General features: G+C 37.5%; 1 protein-coding gene and 2 long non-coding RNA genes across 3 annotated transcripts in view; all 3 read right to left on the bottom strand.

Moving 5' to 3' along the window:
- Positions 1–5,978: 5,978 nt before the first annotated feature.
- LOC147873871 (uncharacterized) lies at positions 5,979–7,710 on the bottom strand. The gene is made up of 3 exons (XR_015535076.1): positions 7,283–7,710; positions 7,053–7,109; positions 5,979–6,300 (listed from the first exon to the last, which is right to left on the bottom strand). It is a non-coding gene; the product is annotated as an uncharacterized LOC147873871 (long non-coding RNA).
- A 9,922-nt stretch (positions 7,711–17,632) lies between these two features.
- LOC147873870 (uncharacterized) lies at positions 17,633–19,362 on the bottom strand. The gene is made up of 3 exons (XR_015535075.1): positions 18,937–19,362; positions 18,707–18,763; positions 17,633–17,954 (listed from the first exon to the last, which is right to left on the bottom strand). It is a non-coding gene; the product is annotated as an uncharacterized LOC147873870 (long non-coding RNA).
- A 2,050-nt stretch (positions 19,363–21,412) lies between these two features.
- The window catches only part of LOC110838649 (ABC transporter expressed in trachea), a 41,101-nt gene continuing 39,381 nt past the window's right edge, over positions 21,413–23,132 (bottom strand). The window contains exon 14 of the mRNA XM_087348558.1: positions 21,413–21,550. Coding sequence (XP_087204684.1) covers positions 21,542–21,550 — 9 coding nt within the window. The 3' untranslated portion in view covers positions 21,413–21,541. The remainder of the gene's footprint in view (positions 21,551–23,132) is intronic.

Below are 23,132 nucleotides of genomic sequence, written 5' to 3'. Positions count from 1 at the left end.
AATCTTAGCATACACAATCACTTCAGCTGACATCAATGCGAACCACCATTACCAGAATAACCAAGGTAAACATTCAAAGAACGCATAACAGTGGTTGCCAATGGTAATATGGTAACTGTTGTAAACAAATACCCAAAATGGCCACCAGGTCGCAGCACATCAATTTCCACCTCACGACTATTTAATGTTATTTTTTAATAAGAGGGCAGTTGCCCGCGTGTCCCAGTGATACTGTTACAAAGAATTGTTATTTGCATCATAATAACTTTCAATAATTACATTCCCAAGAATATTTAATTTTAATATCTCTTATTTTAAGAATCGTCCTTAAAATATCGTCAATATAAATTCTCATTCAGACATTACGAATGAAACTAAAGCGTTTGACATTATATGTTTCAGAATTCAACAAATTTAGGGTGCAACTTACCCGAGAAGGAATATCGGGCCCAACTGCTATTTATATTTATACGGAATGTGTATAAAGTCCTGACAAATACCTTGAAACTAACTTCTACAGATTATACTGTATAAAGACAAATGTTCTTGACTTTAGAGATGATAATTTTCCCATTGATATAAAACTAGATGAATTGAATGATCTGGTCTATGGTAAACTGTAAGCTTTTGTCAAATTTCCTTGCTGTAAGACTTCAAGCTCTCTGCTAGTTATCATAAAATACTCATAATAAGCAAATCATCATTTAATAATCATTTTTATAACAACTAACAAATAATAATCATCATATCACTAGGTATGTTTAATAACTGGAAATTTGCCCAGCAAGATTAACAAGAAAATGTAAAGTAATATTTAAAAAAAATTATTGAAAAGTGTAACAAGCAGCTGATAAAAATGAAAGTCATTCCTTATCCTCATGAGATCTTTGTTCCTGTTCTCGAACAAATTTTTAACCCAAGCCAAACTCTGTATTATTTTCCTACTGTATTGAAACACGGACATTTGTCCCTGTTTAAAAAACGCAACACTGCCTCTGTCGGTAACTAAGACCCATTTCTATAATTCATACTTTTCCCAAACTATTTGAACTTGTCATTCATTATATTTAACGTTTCTTAAGCTCAAAACTGAATTCTTGTCAGCGTGGTTTTACGAAAAACAAATCCACCATAACCAGTCTGATAACTTATCTGGATATTATTACCCCATTAATAGGGCCTCAGGGTCAAGCTGACGCGAATCGTTCTTAACTTCGTTCGACCTTGTCCTCATAGCCTGTTACACTTCATTACCTTCGTTAGCTTAGGGCACTCGGCCTTTATCGGCCGCTTCTTACCCTTGGGAAAAGACCCCGGAACTCACTGGACAGGTGGGCCGCAGAGGTTAGAAGAAAATCCTCTGCCTCTGTCGGGGATCGAACCCCAACGGCCCAGCCCGCAGCCAGTCACTATACTGACTAACCTAATTATGTAAATTCTCTGATTTAGCAACCTGTTTCACATATTTTCTTCTTTTAAATTAATAGACTTCGTTCAACTGAATTATTGTTGCAAAGATGCTGATGTTTCAGTAGCACGTTGCCCTTGTGTATTAACGTCCTCTAAACTCATAACGTAATTATTTGAAATTTCTTTCTTGTTACCTTCGTATATTTATTATTGCGTTCTTCTTTTGCGCTGTAACTGGCATAGTTGTTGAAGCAGCGCACCAAAAACAAAGAACTGAATTCAAAGCCACAAGGAGTCAACATGTAAGCACGTGCTCTACTGTGCTGGAACGAATTAGGCCATGGAGGAGTTGCTTTCAGTGAATTGTTTCCACAAAGCACCGCATAAAAATACATTAGTATACAGTCTATATGACCAGTAGGTCAAATATTATTGCATAAGGACTAAAAATCCCTCGTCAGCATCTTTACATTAATTTGCCATGAAAGCATTACCAAGGCAACATTTGTAACAACACACACTTTCGTAAATATTATCCCGTAAGGTAGAAAATCACAATAAACATAAATTCCCTCAGAACTATTTGAAATTGTTTACAGTTAATGGAAAAACATTTAATTCTGGGAGGAGATTATTTGTTTTATCAGAGAATAGCACTCTTTTTGCCAGACTTAAGATTAGCAACTGGTCTGTAAAGATAATGATGATTGTTTTATACGTTTTCTTTGTGAAATGTATTCTACAACAGGAATTATTTAGATAGTTTCCTACACAGCATCACAATCCAAAAGACAAATATTCATATTTTCACTGCTGTAAAATTCCAGACAAATTCACAGTTTGAAATTGTTTCCTTTTCACCACGTGCGGATGGTCACTTCAGACTCCTAATCCAGGGTCACCATAATTGATACTTAAAATATCTAATGTGACATAATAGCCATTTGAAATAAAAACTGTGCATTATGAGTCAAACACGGCGGAGCACAGCAACAGGGAAATTCATTTCCAATACAATAAGAATATCATGACACATTTGTGCTCACATTAAAGCAAAGAATAATGCAATGCTTCATGTAATAAATGGCTAACCACAGAGGAGTCAGATCGCAATCACAGAATTCATATAAGTGCTCAACATAGGTTAATTAAAAAAAATATACCTGAAAGGCCTCAGGAAATAATTTTTGAAAATTATGTTTAAAAGAATACGTAAAGTGTACTTGATCCAGTCTTTCTTTTTTCCTCATGTGTCTTCAAATATAAGACTAAAATTAATTACAGAATGTTGCTGTTTTGTTTTTGTTTCGACCCCCACCCCACCCCACCCCAGATTTGCAGATTCGTTAACACACTTTATTTTGATTTCTACTCCGCTCCATCAGTTCTCTTAAATTTCATTGTTTTCCAATATTCTTTCTAGTTTCTTGTTGTCAAAAGGACTAGTTATATAATGGCTAGTATCAGCTGAGCCAGTCTCTAAGACATCTCAATGTCTTTTGTTGTGCATGACAAATTTCAAGGTGAAAGAATCAGGACAGAGTCGAAGCTCTTTCAACCAGAGACACGCTGTCGAATGAGACTGTAAGGTAATCATAAGAGGTAAGCAGGCAAGGATGTTGAAGGCGGTGTTAGTGGAGTTTCAGAGGTATTATAATGGTTTTTTTGTCTAAAGAGACTGAATAAAACCACAAACCTCTATATTATCATTCACTCAGGTAATACTAAAACATGCACCCACAAAGCGATATTACCAACCCACTGAAAAATTTGATTTGTAGGATTTGAGGTATTCGTGATAGTCTTCTGGGTTGTTGCACCATCTTTAAAAAATTTATGTAGAAATCACATCCTGTCTGTAGTCAACCAACTGTACACATAAGGGCCTAACGAATTAAAAAGGAGTCGTGAGTAGAACTCATAAAGCCCACTTTCTGTTGTAGACATCCAGCACTACAAATCGTATATTATTACCAAATTATGTAGGTAATGAAAATTTGTAATCCAACAATAAAATGCCATTTGGTCGACCAGATGGCGCGGTTGCTTGGGTGCATATGGTCATATATAATTGGATCGCGGTTGCACAATTTTCTTACTTAAATGTAGTTCATTTTAAGTCTGAATGTATTTTAATGTTTTTTATACATGGAAAATAACTTAAGTTGTATGCAACATTTGTATAAAGAATTTTCCATCTAATGTCCAACCCTAAATGTCCGTCACCTTCTTAAAGACAAGCATCGACTCTTTTTGTGTTCTTCATGCAACTTTGCACAGCATTTCTGGGTCAGTGTCGGTAACAGTCTGTTCAACATTCTGTTTCATAGAAAGAAATGTTCAAGAATACAGCTTCTGTACAACCGGCACGAGCAGCGGCCTAGCAACCACAGTGACAACATGAGTCAGGGGAGGTTGGGAAAGTCTATTACAGAAGGTGGACCTGCTTCTGATTTAATTTTTGTTGTTGGGTTATATTTTAATTGGAATTAAATGTGTGCAACGTATGCGTACCAAAGAGTAATTTACTACACTACAGTAGCTGTCACCAAATCGCATGCTTCAAGGCCATGAGAGAATTTCACCCTGCCCCCCTTACCTAACACCTCAAAGTCACCAGTACAGTGTTGCTACCTTCACTATGGTGCGAGTCCTTAAGTGTCTTCACTGCTGTTCATGTTGCAGTGGCACAACATTTTTCATGTGACCTTGAAATATGCACTTTGTTGGTTGCTGCTGCAATTTATTAATTTGTAAAAAAAATGTATTTTGGGTGCAGTGTGGCTATTTATTTACAAATGTGATTAGATGTATCACAGTGCATTACATTCATACGATATGTGTCAGGCTGTGTTATGGTATAGGTATTTAAATGCCACCTTCTCACGATAATAGCCTGAATTCACTCCTAGGATAGTCCATGTGGGTTTTGTGGTGGACAAAATGGCAATGGGATAGGTCCCTCAATTTGTACCCTGTCAATATCATTCCATCTCCATTCTGCCTACTAGGATCTATGGAACTCATCTATCAACATGATTATGGCACGTCTTTCTATACCTAGCCAAAGAAAAGAGTCCTGCACATAGAACACATGAAATGACTGGCAGTAATGTCAAGCCTCCGGAGGTTATATGACAGTCAGATACAACCCCAGTACAACTGTTTGACTTCTGCTATGAACATACAAATATCTTCAATCACCGTGAGATTAATGTACCCATATTTCAAAAAAGAACCCAGCGAGTTAATTACTGGTAACTGTTACATTATTTATGACAGCCACTGGTACAATAGAATTGTATGAGGATTACTGTCTTCCAGGTTATTGCTCTCTGTAGTCTGGTAGATTTCCACAAACGTTTCAGAGATCATACTGCCTCCGTCATTGCCCTGATAACGGAGGCAGTATGACCTCTAAAATGTTAGTGGACATCTACCAGAATACACAGAACAATAACCCAGAGGACAGTAATCTTCAGACTCACCACTGTGAAAACCTCAAATCATACACAGAATTGTATGAATCACAATCTTATATAAGCATCATAGACCTTGATCACTTTTTCCGTGCCCCAGAAATATGAATGCCAAAATAGACATTCTGCTTGCTATACCTGCATCATGAAACAAGACTGGCAAAATATGTAAACTACCACAAGAAACCATAACTAAAAATAAGAAAGATTGCAAAATATAGAGTAATGTTTCCAAAACATGTAAGACGGCATAATAATCTTGTGTATGCACTATATTTTCAAATAAGATCAATGAATTAATGCACAGCTGTATATTTACTACATTTTACATTAAGCCATAAGTGCAAGGATGTTTTATAAATGGGTATTCTACTTCGCACAGACCATGGTGTTTAAATGTATGAAATGTACAAGCATGAACCCCTTAACAGACAAGAGACTTCAACTTTCTCTTCCTTAGGACTGGTCATAATTTGGGATGTCAGAAGTTATACTAAAAGGTAAAATAAGATGGCATATATAGTTCAGAGCTTCTTTGTCTTTCCTACATGTACGAGGCTCGTCCACAAAGTAAGTTTCCCTGGGGCCGTTTACAGAAACAAAACAAAATATTTATTGCAACAGATACAGCAAGTGTCCAGCTATTTTTCAACATATTCGCCACCGGAATTGAGACATTTGTCATTCCGTGGGACCAACTTTTGAATACCTGTGTCGTAGAAGTCTGCCGTCTGGGATTGGAACCACTGTGTGACAACCATCTCCGCCTCTCTGTCATTCTGAAAACGCTGACGCTGACCGGACAGGAATTTCTTGAGGTGTAGGAAAAGATGGAAATCACTGGGAACGAGGTCCGGGCTGTAGGGTGAATGATTAAACACCTCCCAGCTGAACTCCTGCAGGAGACTTGCTGTCCGTCGAGCCGTGTGCGGCCTAGCGTTATCACTGACCGCTCTTCACAGTCGGCGGGAGCTGGAATAAGAACCTCCATCTTCAACAGCTGCAACGATGCTACTGTTAGAACGCGGGAAGTACCGTTAGTGCATGCGCCATGCTACGTCATTGCTCTATCACGTACGAACAGTCGATTCGCGCAATATAAGGTTTGCTAGCTGTGGGACGAGTGGGAAACTTCCTTTGTGGACGCGCCTCGTAATATGTGTATACAAAGTTTCCTACTTCAAGCAACATGCCAAGACACACCGATTTCTGCACAGTTCAAGCCTAAAAATTAACGCTTGTAAGCTCACTATGACATAGGACTCTTCACATATAGCATACAAACCAAAAACAAAACTGGTTGATTCAAGTCAACAGAAGTAGATTAATAATGCTATCAACCTGTAGCTTGTGGACTATGCACAACCCACATTTCTTGTGCATGCAGCGGACAGTTTCGAAGAAACCAAATCTACATATAAAAAGAAAAATGTAGATAACTTATTGCAAAACTGTACAAAGTCCACGAAAAACAAAAATAAGTCGCAAACATTTCCGCAAATCGAAGTAAAGAACTTGTTTCCAGTCACTTCCTTGTAAATGTCACCGCCCATGAACCGTTACAATAACATACACGATTTACAATGACAATTATCACCCTATTTGTATAAACAACTGTGTAACATGAAATATATAACTAATCAAATTATATTAAGTACCTCTGAAATGTTGTTTCTGGTAGACTACATTCAATCTTTGCGTTTTATACGTAACTACAAACGTTTTCCAGATGTCTATATACAATACCAATGCCGTGAACATATTTAATGGGGTTTTAATTTAGCGACTTGTTTCAATCTCAAAGCGTAGAATATTCTGGTAGCTAGAACTGCGTATTAGCGTCAACATCATAACAACATGTAATATTTGGTTTAACACAGCCCTGGATGCTAGTTGATTGACATGAAATCCTTATAACCACTAAATTCTGTCAGACATTGCAGTCAGCTACTCACAAATGCGGTTGACACGAAGCTGGACTGTATTCAGAGCTACGAAACGCAACATTTAAAGGCACATGGAGATAAGCCAATGACACAAGGTAACTAACTGTAAGGGGGCATGGCCTGTCTACCCCCAAACATGCAGGCCTTCAGCCAAAGCAATCTCAGTCCTGGGTTCAGCTCCATCCAACCAAAGGCCTTTTCGTAAGGGATAAATTACCTGCGATCAACTTCCCATCACGAGCAACACGCCCAAATCTGAACATGGTAGGGCCTTCTGCAAAGAAAAAATCCTGTTAGCGTAAGCGTAAGAGTTTTAAGATACAGTAAATCAATTCCAGCAACGCGTTTCGTTCTCATGGGATAACGTCTTGTACTGGTGTAAGTTGGTTGGTTAGCCAATGATGGAGGATTGTGATAATTATCGACTGTATAAAACAACACACTTACAATAATGGAACAGCCGATGGCTCGTCACTGTTATCATCCTCTTCTGTTTCCGAGTCACTTCATTGTCATAATTTTCGTCTCCTGAATGAATACTGATGTGTTGCACAACTTCAACCCCGAACAACTTGTTCCTCCTGCAACTGTCCTACATACCGAACACGAGATCTGCTAGGTTATCCGAACAATATAAAGGAGATAATCCGATAACAAGGTGACCCAGTTCATTTGCCATCTAAACCTGTTCATACACTTTTTTACGTCTATACGGCACAGAGTGAAAGAGTGATTCGGGTATACTTTCTGCAGGATCATATTCAATACAGCTCTTTCATAGCCATTCTTGAATGTCTTTTTTTGCGTGACACTGTGTTGGGGTCTTTGTATACGATGATAGACTGACAGCTGACATTAACCACGATTATAATGGATTGCTCTTCCGTTTTCATTCCAGTCTACAGAACTATCAGAGTTCATATATGAATGATAATGGGAGTCTCGAATTTGTTGACATGAACAAAGTACTTTCTCTCAGGAATAAAGCCTGTTTTTGCTTATCCTGCGTGACACACAATAAGATTGCTCCCTTTTCCAGGACATGAGTATTTTAGTGGTATTGGTCAACCAGTGTTTCGTGTAATTGGAATGCAGGGCTCTGATATCCTGAAATTCTAACCTAATCTAACTGTCCTTAGGAAATAAATTCGAACAGCCACAATGTTTCAGAAATTCACGCGACAGTACGAGCTCAACCGCTTCCAGTATTCAGCTGCCACCGTTCGTGTTGCCAATTTTGGAGCAATACACTAGTTGCAAGGCGACAACTTGTGAACAGAAAACCTGTGTTACGAAATGCAATTATAACTAATATCTGTCAAGTGTTTTTAAAATGTTATTTGTGAAAACCCTGACTTAAATACAACTTCGCACAACGGCGGCAAGGTGATGGCAATCGGTTGTTTCTGTAAAAGTTGTTATTCAATAAATTATCCTCCCGGGGCCTATACAAAAAATAAAGTAGCCATCACGAAATTTCATACAAGGCCGCAAAAGGACCTCACTTCCCTCCCAACACCTTTCCTCGCGGCACTACGTCAATACCACAGCATTGCTATTCTGCTAGTTCTGAGCTTTCGCTCGCATGTGCCCCTTGATGATGACTACTAAAATTCATTACCACTCCAATGGATAACTTTGAGTTAAACACTTTTTGTCAGAGGAACTTCCTCTGTCTTTAAAATAAAGGTGAGTGCATGTAAACTTGGCTGAACCACACGAGATTTCACATGAAGATGACAGTCTTCTGGTATGTTGCGCTGTGCAGTCTGTGCAGACGTTTCAGAGGTGCTTATTATCTCCATCATCAGGACAATTATCACAACGTCCCAGAAGTGAAACATCTACTTGGTTGAACCTCTCTCATATTACCAATTTCCATTAGGTAGAGGAAGTTATTTTTTCAGTGGCATCAAACTTTCTTGAAAACAGTTTCAATATCAAATCTGGTTTACATGAAAGAGGAGGATATAGAAAAAGGAATGTTCCTTGATTTGTGGCAGACTTTCTGTATTTGGTTGATGCTTCGTTAAAATGTGATTGATAATTACATTAAAACAATCTTCAGGACTTTATGCCAGTTTATGTGCTGAAAGATCTTTGTTGAGTGTATGAATTTAAAATTCCTAGCAAATTGAAGTCTCAATTGCATGTACGAACGTCTTTCTTCCCCCTTCATTTCTATGGAAATAGGAATTTTGGGTCAACTTTGTAGAACATTCTTAAAACATAAAGATTGATTTTGTAAATTTCATTTGTACAATTCCTACATAGTTCTAAATATTGTGCCATAATGTGTGCTTTTACATTATTTTTTTTTCCTAAATAATAAAAATATAAATGAAAAATTTAAAATAATAGTTTTCTTTTTTTCCTCCAAATTATGATAGAGTATATATAAATACTAACACAGACTATACAAACAGACCAGCAAAATGTTAATTTATGGGGCCAGTCACATCTCAGGTATATACTAAGCACCTGACCTTGACAACATATTGGGTGTTAGAGGTACAGACGCACTCTCTTGACCTTGACACTCAATCAAGGTGAACCATTACCTCTACATCCCAGTCACTTTTACCCCAGGGAAAGGGCCCCCAGTAAGGTCCAATTCCAACATATAAAAAGCATAAAATATCATTTTAAAATATTTGGAGATTTTTGACACAACAAATTCATATCTGTTGATACATATATTTATTCTTCAAGTCTATACACAAACCATTTTAATATTGATGTTTAAAATTAAAATTGATATAAATAATTCGCGCTATTCATAGTTTTTCTCGATGTTACAATTTGCGCTATATATTACAACATGTTTCGATGTCTCAGCATCATCTTCAGGTTTATTTTTTAAAACTATTCAATATTTTTTAATGCACGCTTTTCGGTAATTGTAGATTGTAGGTTGTAGTTGTGGATGTTCCTTTTATCTTCTGATTCTTTGCATATTATGTGGCGTGTTTATATTATTTTGTTCATTATTTCAGGAGTTGGATGTGTCGTGTGTCCTCAGCTGGACAGGTCTGATCGGGTGAATGTCAGTTCACAGACAAAGCCTTCTTCTTTACTTTTTCCCACGGTATTCTTGAACCGGGTCAGATATAATGCATCACGCAAATACATCGGGTGTGAGCATGGGATAGAGAAACACAAGGATGCCTCGTACAATTAACTTTACTTTAACGCGTTTCAGGTTATAACATCCGGTTACAAGCATGTTAAAAATAGTACAATTGTGTAAGAAGCTAAGTAAATACTTCGCCTCTAGGCATGTATATGACTAGTTCCTACCCACTTCCAGTACAGCAGTATAGACAAAAACACGATCTTCAAAGACTTTCGACATCAAAACAAAAAGAAACATCCACTGGTTACACACACACAAACAGAATGACGAGCCGGCGCTGCTCAGTCAGCAGTGACTGACTACAAACTGGACTACCGGGGTTCGATCCCCGACGAGGGCAGAGAATTTTTCCTCTAGCTTCTGCGTCCAGACCGGTTCTGAGGCCCACCTAGCCTCCTGTCCAGTGGGTACCGGAGGTTAAGCTGACCACTCACCCTCCCATCCAGTGCCGAAGACAAGAATTAGTAGGAGCTATAGCGCATCTCCCCTCAAGCGCCTCCAAGGCGTGTAGTGGGAGAGCTTTTCTTTTACTTTACCAAGAGAATGACCAAAAAGCTTCAGCCAAATTAGCTGTTGTTGCAAAGTTCGATTTTTCCGATGAAGACGAAAATGGCAAAAAGGAATCAAGAGATTAAAAGAAACGGCAGAACGAAACAAGAATCGGTTAAATAAGCAGAGGCAGGCAGTGGCAAAAATAAAGAAGAATCGTTGAAAGACCGTGGAAGAAACAGCGCAAGTCAAATTAAACTAAAGGAAAGGAAACAAATGCGAACAAAGGTCACAAGAAATATCTACTAACTCTCTAGTAGTAGAATCCGCAGGTCCAACACCGACAACACCAAAGCCCGGCACCGGAAACGATCCTGAGCCAACTCCATCCATTTCCCATCCTCACAGCCCACCCACCTCCCTAAGATCCATCTTGATCTTATTCTCCAATCTCCTTCATGGTCTGCCCAGTGGTCGTTTTTCTGTAAAATTCCCCATCAAAATTCTGTACGTACCCTTTGCCTCCATGCGTGCTATTTGTCCACCCCAGTCTCCTACATTTCACTATCCTCACTATGCCAGGTGACCCGTACAATTCACGCAGCTCCTCGTAATGCAGGATTCTAATTCTCCATTTAATTCATCCCTCCTAGGTCCAAATACCTTCCTGAGCACTCTGCTTTCAAACACTTGTAATCTACGTTCTTCCTTCAAGGTAAGAGACCATGTTTTACAACCATACAAGACAACAGGCAAAATTATTGTTTTATATTGCCTGATCTACAGTTCTTTGGATAGTAAACGAGATGATAGCAGTATGTAAATTGAATAAAACAAACGTTTCCCGAATGAATTTTACTCTTAATTTCATCATGGACCTCATTTATTTGTTGTTGTTCCCAGATACTTCAATTTTGAAACATTTTCAAACGATGTGTTACTTATAATTATGTTCCGCAGCTGTTGGTCCCGTATTACGCCAATGTATTGAGATTTGTCTACATTTACTCCTAGGTCTATTTCCTTGCCAGCCTGTAGGAGAGTTTCTGCATTCTTGGTTATGCATAATATCCAAAATATTCGATGTTCTAACATAACACATTTTAACTTAGTCTAAAGGATCTGACTTAACCAACCTTAACACACGCGAAATGTGTCTGAACCTGTTCTATCCTAATCTGTCCCAACAAAAACAATCTTAGCATACACAATCACTTCAGCTGACATCAATGCGAACCACCATTACCAGAATAACCAAGGTAAACATTCAAAGAACGCATAACAGTGGTTGCCAATGGTAATATGGTAACTGTTGTAAACAAATACCCAAAATGGCCACCAGGTCGCAGCACATCAATTTCCACCTCACGACTATTTAATGTTATTTTTTAATAAGAGGGCAGTTGCCCGCGTGTCCCAGTGATACTGTTACAAAGAATTGTTATTTGCATCATAATAACTTTCAATAATTACATTCCCAAGAATATTTAATTTTAATATCTCTTATTTTAAGAATCGTCCTTAAAATATCGTCAATATAAATTCTCATTCAGACATTACGAATGAAACTAAAGCGTTTGACATTATATGTTTCAGAATTCAACAAATTTAGGGTGCAACTTACCCGAGAAGGAATATCGGGCCCAACTGCTATTTATATTTATACGGAATGTGTATAAAGTCCTGACAAATACCTTGAAACTAACTTCTACAGATTATACTGTATAAAGACAAATGTTCTTGACTTTAGAGATGATAATTTTCCCATTGATATAAAACTAGATGAATTGAATGATCTGGTCTATGGTAAACTGTAAGCTTTTGTCAAATTTCCTTGCTGTAAGACTTCAAGCTCTCTGCTAGTTATCATAAAATACTCATAATAAGCAAATCATCATTTAATAATCATTTTTATAACAACTAACAAATAATAATCATCATATCACTAGGTATGTTTAATAACTGGAAATTTGCCCAGCAAGATTAACAAGAAAATGTAAAGTAATATTTAAAAAAAATTATTGAAAAGTGTAACAAGCAGCTGATAAAAATGAAAGTCATTCCTTATCCTCATGAGATCTTTGTTCCTGTTCTCGAACAAATTTTTAACCCAAGCCAAACTCTGTATTATTTTCCTACTGTATTGAAACACGGACATTTGTCCCTGTTTAAAAAACGCAACACTGCCTCTGTCGGTAACTAAGACCCATTTCTATAATTCATACTTTTCCCAAACTATTTGAACTTGTCATTCATTATATTTAACGTTTCTTAAGCTCAAAACTGAATTCTTGTCAGCGTGGTTTTACGAAAAACAAATCCACCATAACCAGTCTGATAACTTATCTGGATATTATTACCCCATTAATAGGGCCTCAGGGTCAAGCTGACGCGAATCGTTCTTAACTTCGTTCGACCTTGTCCTCATAGCCTGTTACACTTCATTACCTTCGTTAGCTTAGGGCACTCGGCCTTTATCGGCCGCTTCTTACCCTTGGGAAAAGACCCCGGAACTCACTGGACAGGTGGGCCGCAGAGGTTAGAAGAAAATCCTCTGCCTCTGTCGGGGATCGAACCCCAACGGCCCAGCCCGCAGCCAGTCACTATACTGACTAACCTAATTATGTAAATTCTCTGATTTAGCAACCTGTTTCACATATTTTCTTCTTTTAAATTAATAGACTTCGTTCAACTGAATTATTGTTGCAAAGATGCTGATGTTTCAGTAGCACGTTGCCCTTGTGTATTAACGTCCTCTAAACTCATAACGTAATTATTTGAAATTTCTTTCTTGTTACCTTCGTATATTTATTATTGCGTTCTTCTTTTGCGCTGTAACTGGCATAGTTGTTGAAGCAGCGCACCAAAAACAAAGAACTGAATTCAAAGCCACAAGGAGTCAACATGTAAGCACGTGCTCTACTGTGCTGGAACGAATTAGGCCATGGAGGAGTTGCTTTCAGTGAATTGTTTCCACAAAGCACCGCATAAAAATACATTAGTATACAGTCTATATGACCAGTAGGTCAAATATTATTGCATAAGGACTAAAAATCCCTCGTCAGCATCTTTACATTAATTTGCCATGAAAGCATTACCAAGGCAACATTTGTAACAACACACACTTTCGTAAATATTATCCCGTAAGGTAGAAAATCACAATAAACATAAATTCCCTCAGAACTATTTGAAATTGTTTACAGTTAATGGAAAAACATTTAATTCTGGGAGGAGATTATTTGTTTTATCAGAGAATAGCACTCTTTTTGCCAGACTTAAGATTAGCAACTGGTCTGTAAAGATAATGATGATTGTTTTATACGTTTTCTTTGTGAAATGTATTCTACAACAGGAATTATTTAGATAGTTTCCTACACAGCATCACAATCCAAAAGACAAATATTCATATTTTCACTGCTGTAAAATTCCAGACAAATTCACAGTTTGAAATTGTTTCCTTTTCACCACGTGCGGATGGTCACTTCAGACTCCTAATCCAGGGTCACCATAATTGATACTTAAAATATCTAATGTGACATAATAGCCATTTGAAATAAAAACTGTGCATTATGAGTCAAACACGGCGGAGCACAGCAACAGGGAAATTCATTTCCAATACAATAAGAATATCATGACACATTTGTGCTCACATTAAAGCAAAGAATAATGCAATGCTTCATGTAATAAATGGCTAACCACAGAGGAGTCAGATCGCAATCACAGAATTCATATAAGTGCTCAACATAGGTTAATTAAAAAAAATATACCTGAAAGGCCTCAGGAAATAATTTTTGAAAATTATGTTTAAAAGAATACGTAAAGTGTACTTGATCCAGTCTTTCTTTTTTCCTCATGTGTCTTCAAATATAAGACTAAAATTAATTACAGAATGTTGCTGTTTTGTTTTTGTTTCGACCCCCACCCCACCCCACCCCAGATTTGCAGATTCGTTAACACACTTTATTTTGATTTCTACTCCGCTCCATCAGTTCTCTTAAATTTCATTGTTTTCCAATATTCTTTCTAGTTTCTTGTTGTCAAAAGGACTAGTTATATAATGGCTAGTATCAGCTGAGCCAGTCTCTAAGACATCTCAATGTCTTTTGTTGTGCATGACAAATTTCAAGGTGAAAGAATCAGGACAGAGTCGAAGCTCTTTCAACCAGAGACACGCTGTCGAATGAGACTGTAAGGTAATCATAAGAGGTAAGCAGGCAAGGATGTTGAAGGCGGTGTTAGTGGAGTTTCAGAGGTATTATAATGGTTTTTTTGTCTAAAGAGACTGAATAAAACCACAAACCTCTATATTATCATTCACTCAGGTAATACTAAAACATGCACCCACAAAGCGATATTACCAACCCACTGAAAAATTTGATTTGTAGGATTTGAGGTATTCGTGATAGTCTTCTGGGTTGTTGCACCATCTTTAAAAAATTTATGTAGAAATCACATCCTGTCTGTAGTCAACCAACTGTACACATAAGGGCCTAACGAATTAAAAAGGAGTCGTGAGTAGAACTCATAAAGCCCACTTTCTGTTGTAGACATCCAGCACTACAAATCGTATATTATTACCAAATTATGTAGGTAATGAAAATTTGTAATCCAACAATAAAATGCCATTTGGTCGACCAGATGGCGCGGTTGCTTGGGTGCATATGGTCATATATAATTGGATCGCGGTTGCACAATTTTCTTACTTAAATGTAGTTCATTTTAAGTCTGAATGTATTTTAATGTTTTTTATACATGGAAAATAACTTAAGTTGTATGCAACATTTGTATAAAGAATTTTCCATCTAATGTCCAACCCTAAATGTCCGTCACCTTCTTAAAGACAAGCATCGACTCTTTTTGTGTTCTTCATGCAACTTTGCACAGCATTTCTGGGTCAGTGTCGGTAACAGTCTGTTCAACATTCTGTTTCATAGAAAGAAATGTTCAAGAATACAGCTTCTGTACAACCGGCACGAGCAGCGGCCTAGCAACCACAGTGACAACATGAGTCAGGGGAGGTTGGGAAAGTCTATTACAGAAGGTGGACCTGCTTCTGATTTAATTTTTGTTGTTGGGTTATATTTTAATTGGAATTAAATGTGTGCAACGTATGCGTACCAAAGAGTAATTTACTACACTACAGTAGCTGTCACCAAATCGCATGCTTCAAGGCCATGAGAGAATTTCACCCTGCCCCCCTTACCTAACACCTCAAAGTCACCAGTACAGTGTTGCTACCTTCACTATGGTGCGAGTCCTTAAGTGTCTTCACTGCTGTTCATGTTGCAGTGGCACAACATTTTTCATGTGACCTTGAAATATGCACTTTGTTGGTTGCTGCTGCAATTTATTAATTTGTAAAAAAAATGTATTTTGGGTGCAGTGTGGCTATTTATTTACAAATGTGATTAGATGTATCACAGTGCATTACATTCATACGATATGTGTCAGGCTGTGTTATGGTATAGGTATTTAAATGCCACCTTCTCACGATAATAGCCTGAATTCACTCCTAGGATAGTCCATGTGGGTTTTGTGGTGGACAAAATGGCAATGGGATAGGTCCCTCAATTTGTACCCTGTCAATATCATTCCATCTCCATTCTGCCTACTAGGATCTATGGAACTCATCTATCAACATGATTATGGCACGTCTTTCTATACCTAGCCAAAGAAAAGAGTCCTGCACATAGAACACATGAAATGACTGGCAGTAATGTCAAGCCTCCGGAGGTTATATGACAGTCAGATACAACCCCAGTACAACTGTTTGACTTCTGCTATGAACATACAAATATCTTCAATCACCGTGAGATTAATGTACCCATATTTCAAAAAAGAACCCAGCGAGTTAATTACTGGTAACTGTTACATTATTTATGACAGCCACTGGTACAATAGAATTGTATGAGGATTACTGTCTTCCAGGTTATTGCTCTCTGTAGTCTGGTAGATTTCCACAAACGTTTCAGAGATCATACTGCCTCCGTCATTGCCCTGATAACGGAGGCAGTATGACCTCTAAAATGTTAGTGGACATCTACCAGAATACACAGAACAATAACCCAGAGGACAGTAATCTTCAGACTCACCACTGTGAAAACCTCAAATCATACACAGAATTGTATGAATCACAATCTTATATAAGCATCATAGACCTTGATCACTTTTTCCGTGCCCCAGAAATATGAATGCCAAAATAGACATTCTGCTTGCTATACCTGCATCATGAAACAAGACTGGCAAAATATGTAAACTACCACAAGAAACCATAACTAAAAATAAGAAAGATTGCAAAATATAGAGTAATGTTTCCAAAACATGTAAGACGGCATAATAATCTTGTGTATGCACTATATTTTCAAATAAGATCAATGAATTAATGCACAGCTGTATATTTACTACATTTTACATTAAGCCATAAGTGCAAGGATGTTTTATAAATGGGTATTCTACTTCGCACAGACCATGGTGTTTAAATGTATGAAATGTACAAGCATGAACCCCTTAACAGACAAGAGACTTCAACTTTCTCTTCCTTAGGACTGGTCATAATTTGGGATGTCAGAAGTTATACTAAAAGGTAAAATAAGATGGCATATATAGTTCAGAGCTTCTTTGTCTTTCCTACATGTACGAGGCTCGTCCACAAAGTAAGTTTCCCTGGGGCCGTTTACAGAAACAAAACAAAATATTTATTGCAACAGATACAGCAAGTGTCCAGCTATTTTTCAACATATTCGCCACCGGAATTGAGACATTTGTCATTCCGTGGGACCAACTTTTGAATACCTGTGTCGTAGAAGTCTGCCGTCTGGGATTGGAACCACTGTGTGACAACCATCTCCGCCTCTCTGTCATTCTGAAAACGCTGACGCTGACCGGACAGGAATTTCTTGAGGTGTAGGAAAAGATGGAAATCACTGGGAACGAGGTCCGGGCTGTAGGGTGAATGATTAAACACCTCCCAGCTGAACTCCTGCAGGAGACTTGCTGTCCGTCGAGCCGTGTGCGGCCTAGCGTTATCACTGACCGCTCTTCACAGTCGGCGGGAGCTGGAATAAGAACCTCCATCTTCAACAGCTGCAACGATGCTACTGTTAGAACGCGGGAAGTACCGTTAGTGCATGCGCCATGCTACGTCATTGCTCTATCACGTACGAACAGTCGATTCGCGCAATATAAGGTTTGCTAGCTGTGGGACGAGTGGGAAACTTCCTTTGTGGACGCGCCTCGTAATATGTGTATACAAAGTTTCCTACTTCAAGCAACATGCCAAGACACACCGATTTCTGCACAGTTCAAGCCTAAAAATTAACGCTTGTAAGCTCACTATGACATAGGACTCTTCACATATAGCATACAAACCAAAAACAAAACTGGTTGATTCAAGTCAACAGAAGTAGATTAATAATGCTATCAACCTGTAGCTTGTGGACTATGCACAACCCACATTTCTTGTGCATGCAGCGGACAGTTTCGAAGAAACCAAATCTACATATAAAAAGAAAAATGTAGATAACTTATTGCAAAACTGTACAAAGTCCACGAAAAACAAAAATAAGTCGCAAACATTTCCGCAAATCGAAGTAAAGAACTTGTTTCCAGTCACTTCCTTGTAAATGTCACCGCCCATGAACCGTTACAATAACATACACGATTTACAATGACAATTATCACCCTATTTGTATAAACAACTGTGTAACATGAAATATATAACTAATCAAATTATATTAAGTACCTCTGAAATGTTGTTTCTGGTAGACTACATTCAATCTTTGCGTTTTATACGTAACTACAAACGTTTTCCAGATGTCTATATACAATACCAATGCCGTGAACATATTTAATGGGGTTTTAATTTAGCGACTTGTTTCAATCTCAAAGCGTAGAATATTCTGGTAGCTAGAACTGCGTATTAGCGTCAACATCATAACAACATGTAATATTTGGTTTAACACAGCCCTGGATGCTAGTTGATTGACATGAAATCCTTATAACCACTAAATTCTGTCAGACATTGCAGTCAGCTACTCACAAATGCGGTTGACACGAAGCTGGACTGTATTCAGAGCTACGAAACGCAACATTTAAAGGCACATGGAGATAAGCCAATGACACAAGGTAACTAACTGTAAGGGGGCATGGCCTGTCTACCCCCAAACATGCAGGCCTTCAGCCAAAGCAATCTCAGTCCTGGGTTCAGCTCCATCCAACCAAAGGCCTTTTCGTAAGGGATAAATTACCTGCGATCAACTTCCCATCACGAGCAACACGCCCAAATCTGAACATGGTAGGGCCTTCTGCAAAGAAAAAATCCTGTTAGCGTAAGCGTAAGAGTTTTAAGATACAGTAAATCAATTCCAGCAACGCGTTTCGTTCTCATGGGATAACGTCTTGTACTGGTGTAAGTTGGTTGGTTAGCCAATGATGGAGGATTGTGATAATTATCGACTGTATAAAACAACACACTTACAATAATGGAACAGCCGATGGCTCGTCACTGTTATCATCCTCTTCTGTTTCCGAGTCACTTCATTGTCATAATTTTCGTCTCCTGAATGAATACTGATGTGTTGCACAACTTCAACCCCGAACAACTTGTTCCTCCTGCAACTGTCCTACATACCGAACACGAGATCTGCTAGGTTATCCGAACAATATAAAGGAGATAATCCGATAACAAGGTGACCCAGTTCATTTGCCATCTAAACCTGTTCATACACTTTTTTACGTCTATACGGCACAGAGTGAAAGAGTGATTCGGGTATACTTTCTGCAGGATCATATTCAATACAGCTCTTTCATAGCCATTCTTGAATGTCTTTTTTTGCGTGACACTGTGTTGGGGTCTTTGTATACGATGATAGACTGACAGCTGACATTAACCACGATTATAATGGATTGCTCTTCCGTTTTCATTCCAGTCTACAGAACTATCAGAGTTCATATATGAATGATAATGGGAGTCTCGAATTTGTGGACATGAACAAAGTACTTTCTCTCAGGAATAAAGCCTGTTTTTGCTTATCCTGCGTGACACACAATAAGATTGCTCCCTTTTCCAGGACATGAGTATTTTAGTGGTATTGGTCAACCAGTGTTTCGTGTAATTGGAATGCAGGGCTCTGATATCCTAAAATTCTAACCTAATCTAACTGTCCTTAGGAAATAAATTCGAACAGCCACAATGTTTCAGAAATTCACGCGACAGTACGAGCTCAACCGCTTCCAGTATTCAGCTGCCACCGTTCGTGTTGCCAATTTTGGAGCAATACACTAGTTGCAAGGCGACAACTTGTGAACAGAAAACCTGTGTTACGAAATGCAATTATAACTAATATCTGTCAAGTGTTTTTAAAATGTTATTTGTGAAAACCCTGACTTAAATACAACTTCGCACAACGGCGGCAAGGTGATGGCAATCGGTTGTTTCTGTAAAAGTTGTTATTCAATAAATTATCCTCCCGGGGCCTATACAAAAAATAAAGTAGCCATCACGAAATTTCATACAAGGCCGCAAAAGGACCTCACTTCCCTCCCAACACCTTTCCTCGCGGCACTACGTCAATACCACAGCATTGCTATTCTGCTAGTTCTGAGCTTTCGCTCGCATGTGCCCCTTGATGATGACTACTAAAATTCATTACCACTCCAATGGATAACTTTGAGTTAAACACTTTTTGTCAGAGGAACTTCCTCTGTCTTTAAAATAAAGGTGAGTGCATGTAAACTTGGCTGAACCACACGAGATTTCACATGAAGATGACAGTCTTCTGGTATGTTGCGCTGTGCAGTCTGTGCAGACGTTTCAGAGGTGCTTATTATCTCCATCATCAGGACAATTATCACAACGTCCCAGAAGTGAAACATCTACTTGGTTGAACCTCTCTCATATTACCAATTTCCATTAGGTAGAGGAAGTTATTTTTTCAGTGGCATCAAACTTTCTTGAAAACAGTTTCAATATCAAATCTGGTTTACATGAAAGAGGAGGATATAGAAAAAGGAATGTTCCTTGATTTGTGGCAGACTTTCTGTATTTGGTTGATGCTTCGTTAAAATGTGATTGATAATTACATTAAAACAATCTTCAGGACTTTATGCCAGTTTATGTGCTGAAAGATCTTTGTTGAGTGTATGAATTTAAAATTCCTAGCAAATTGAAGTCTCAATTGCATGTACGAACGTTTTTCTTCCCCCTTCATTTCTATGGAAATAGGAATTTTGGGTCAACTTTGTAGAACATTCTTAAAACATAAAGATTGATTTTGTAAATTTCATTTGTACAATTCCTACATAGTTCTAAATATTGTGCCATAATGTGTGCTTTTACATTATTTTTTTTTCCTAAATAATAAAAATATAAATGAAAAATTTAAAATAATAGTTTTCTTTTTTTCCTCCAAATTATGATAGAGTATATATAAATACTAACACAGACTATACAAACAGACCAGCAAAATGTTAATTTATGGGGCCAGTCACATCTCAGGTATATACTAAGCACCTGACCTTGACAACATATTGGGTGTTAGAGGTACAGACGCACTCTCTTGACCTTGACACTCAATCAAGGTGAACCATTACCTCTACATCCCAGTCACTTTTACCCCAGGGAAAGGGCCCCCAGTAAGGTCCAATTCCAACATATAAAAAGCATAAAATATCATTTTAAAATATTTGGAGATTTTTGACACAACAAATTCATATCTGTTGATACATATATTTATTCTTCAAGTCTATACACAAACCATTTTAATATTGATGTTTAAAATTAAAATTGATATAAATAATTCGCGCTATTCATAGTTTTTCTCGATGTTACAATTTGCGCTATATATTACAACATGTTTCGATGTCTCAGCATCATCTTCAGGTTTATTTTTTAAAACTATTCAATATTTTTTAATGCACGCTTTTCGGTAATTGTAGATTGTAGGTTGTAGTTGTGGATGTTCCTTTTATCTTCTGATTCTTTGCATATTATGTGGCGTGTTTATATTATTTTGTTCATTATTTCAGGAGTTGGATGTGTCGTGTGTCCTCAGCTGGACAGGTCTGATCGGGTGAATGTCAGTTCACAGACTCTGAAATAATGAACAAAATAATATAAACACGCCACATAATATGCAAAGAATCAGAAGATAAAAGGAACATCCACAACTACAACCTACAATCTACAATTACCGAAAAGCGTGCATTAAAAAATATTGAATAGTTTTAAAAAATAAACCTGAAGATGATGCTGAGACATCGAAACATGTTGTAATATATAGCGCAAATTGTAACATCGAGAAAAACGATGAATAGCGCGAATTATTTATATCAATTTTAATTTTAAACATCAATATTAAAATGGTTTGTGTATAGACTTGAAGAATAAATATATGTATCAATTGAAAACACAAACATGACGCATCTAAACTATAAAAATAAATTCATATCTATCGTTTATTTACTGTTTAGTTGGTTTTGTTACTAACATATAAGCAAAATGGTATTTGAAAGCTAACCTCCACATGCATTTGGTGGATTTATCCATGTTGCACAGTAAAATCAGTCATTTCTTTTTTGTCCTATCTTAATAACTAAAAATATGATTCTGGCAATCTTTTGAGTTACCTGTTTTATCTGAGTTAGAATTGTTGCATACCAAAATGTTTTGGCCTGGTATGGATTTAATTTTGGGTGCTGATAGCATAAAAATTCTTGCACATTATGTCCATACATATGTTAAAGTGTGCAGTAAGTTTACGTACAGTTGGTGAGGTCTAACAACTAGCATTAGTTTTGCAATACCAAAAACATGGAGTACACGTGTTTGAGTGACTCATATTGTAATTTGCACTAATAGAGTGCCACTCAGAAATAACAGGTAGTTTTGGTGATCTATGATGAAAAGTGGCTCTTATAGTTCAAAATTAGATGGAAACATCCAGAGTCATAACTGAGAAATCATTTTCATTGTAAGCAAATGGAAGCAGGACATGAGATATTACAAAATCCCTAACGAACTGATATGGGCCCTAGTGGAGGATTTTATTGCTGCTAGGAATGTTAGCTTTAACATTATGAACACAGCAGACAAATTTTAGCTCTGTAAGCAAAGAGCAATGGACAACCCAAAGCATTTACATAATGACAACTGAAGAAGAATATATTTTAGACTTGAAATGGCAACCGAAAGAATGTCTGAAAAGTTTATAGTTAACCTAGAAACAAAATCTGGTAACAGCAACAGTGACACAGCCATTCAGCAAAGGGGAAATGAGTGGAATCAGCCCTCTGGACAACTGAAGACAGTTATAGGCCTGTTACACATCATCAAGGAAGAAGGCTTATCATATTGTAATATTTTATACTGTTGATGTTTGACAATTACAACAACAAGGCCTCTACATATTAACTACAATTTCTTGAAGTAATGCCTGAAACACATCTTCTTCAGGTGCTGACTGTCACTCAGATAGTCAATTTGCAACATTTTGTGGAATATGAAGATTTTAAAATACAACAGCCTGTAAATGTTTTATAATTAGAAATCAATATGTAAGTTGTTATAAAGTTAAATCTCACATAAAACCAGAACTGGCAAGCTTCCATTCATTCTTTGCACACAACTTACAGTAAAATGCTTTATTTTGAGTTCATCCGTGTCTAACACATTTA

The sequence above is a fragment of the Zootermopsis nevadensis genome, unplaced genomic scaffold, assembly GCF_977971745.1.
Source record: "Zootermopsis nevadensis isolate Lab colony 2312 unplaced genomic scaffold, Znev_1.0 Znev_ptg000013l, whole genome shotgun sequence".
Lineage (NCBI taxonomy): Eukaryota > Metazoa > Arthropoda > Insecta > Blattodea > Termopsidae > Zootermopsis > Zootermopsis nevadensis.
The sequence above is the reverse complement of the archived record's forward strand: the minus strand, read 5'-3'. Positions and strand labels throughout refer to the sequence as shown.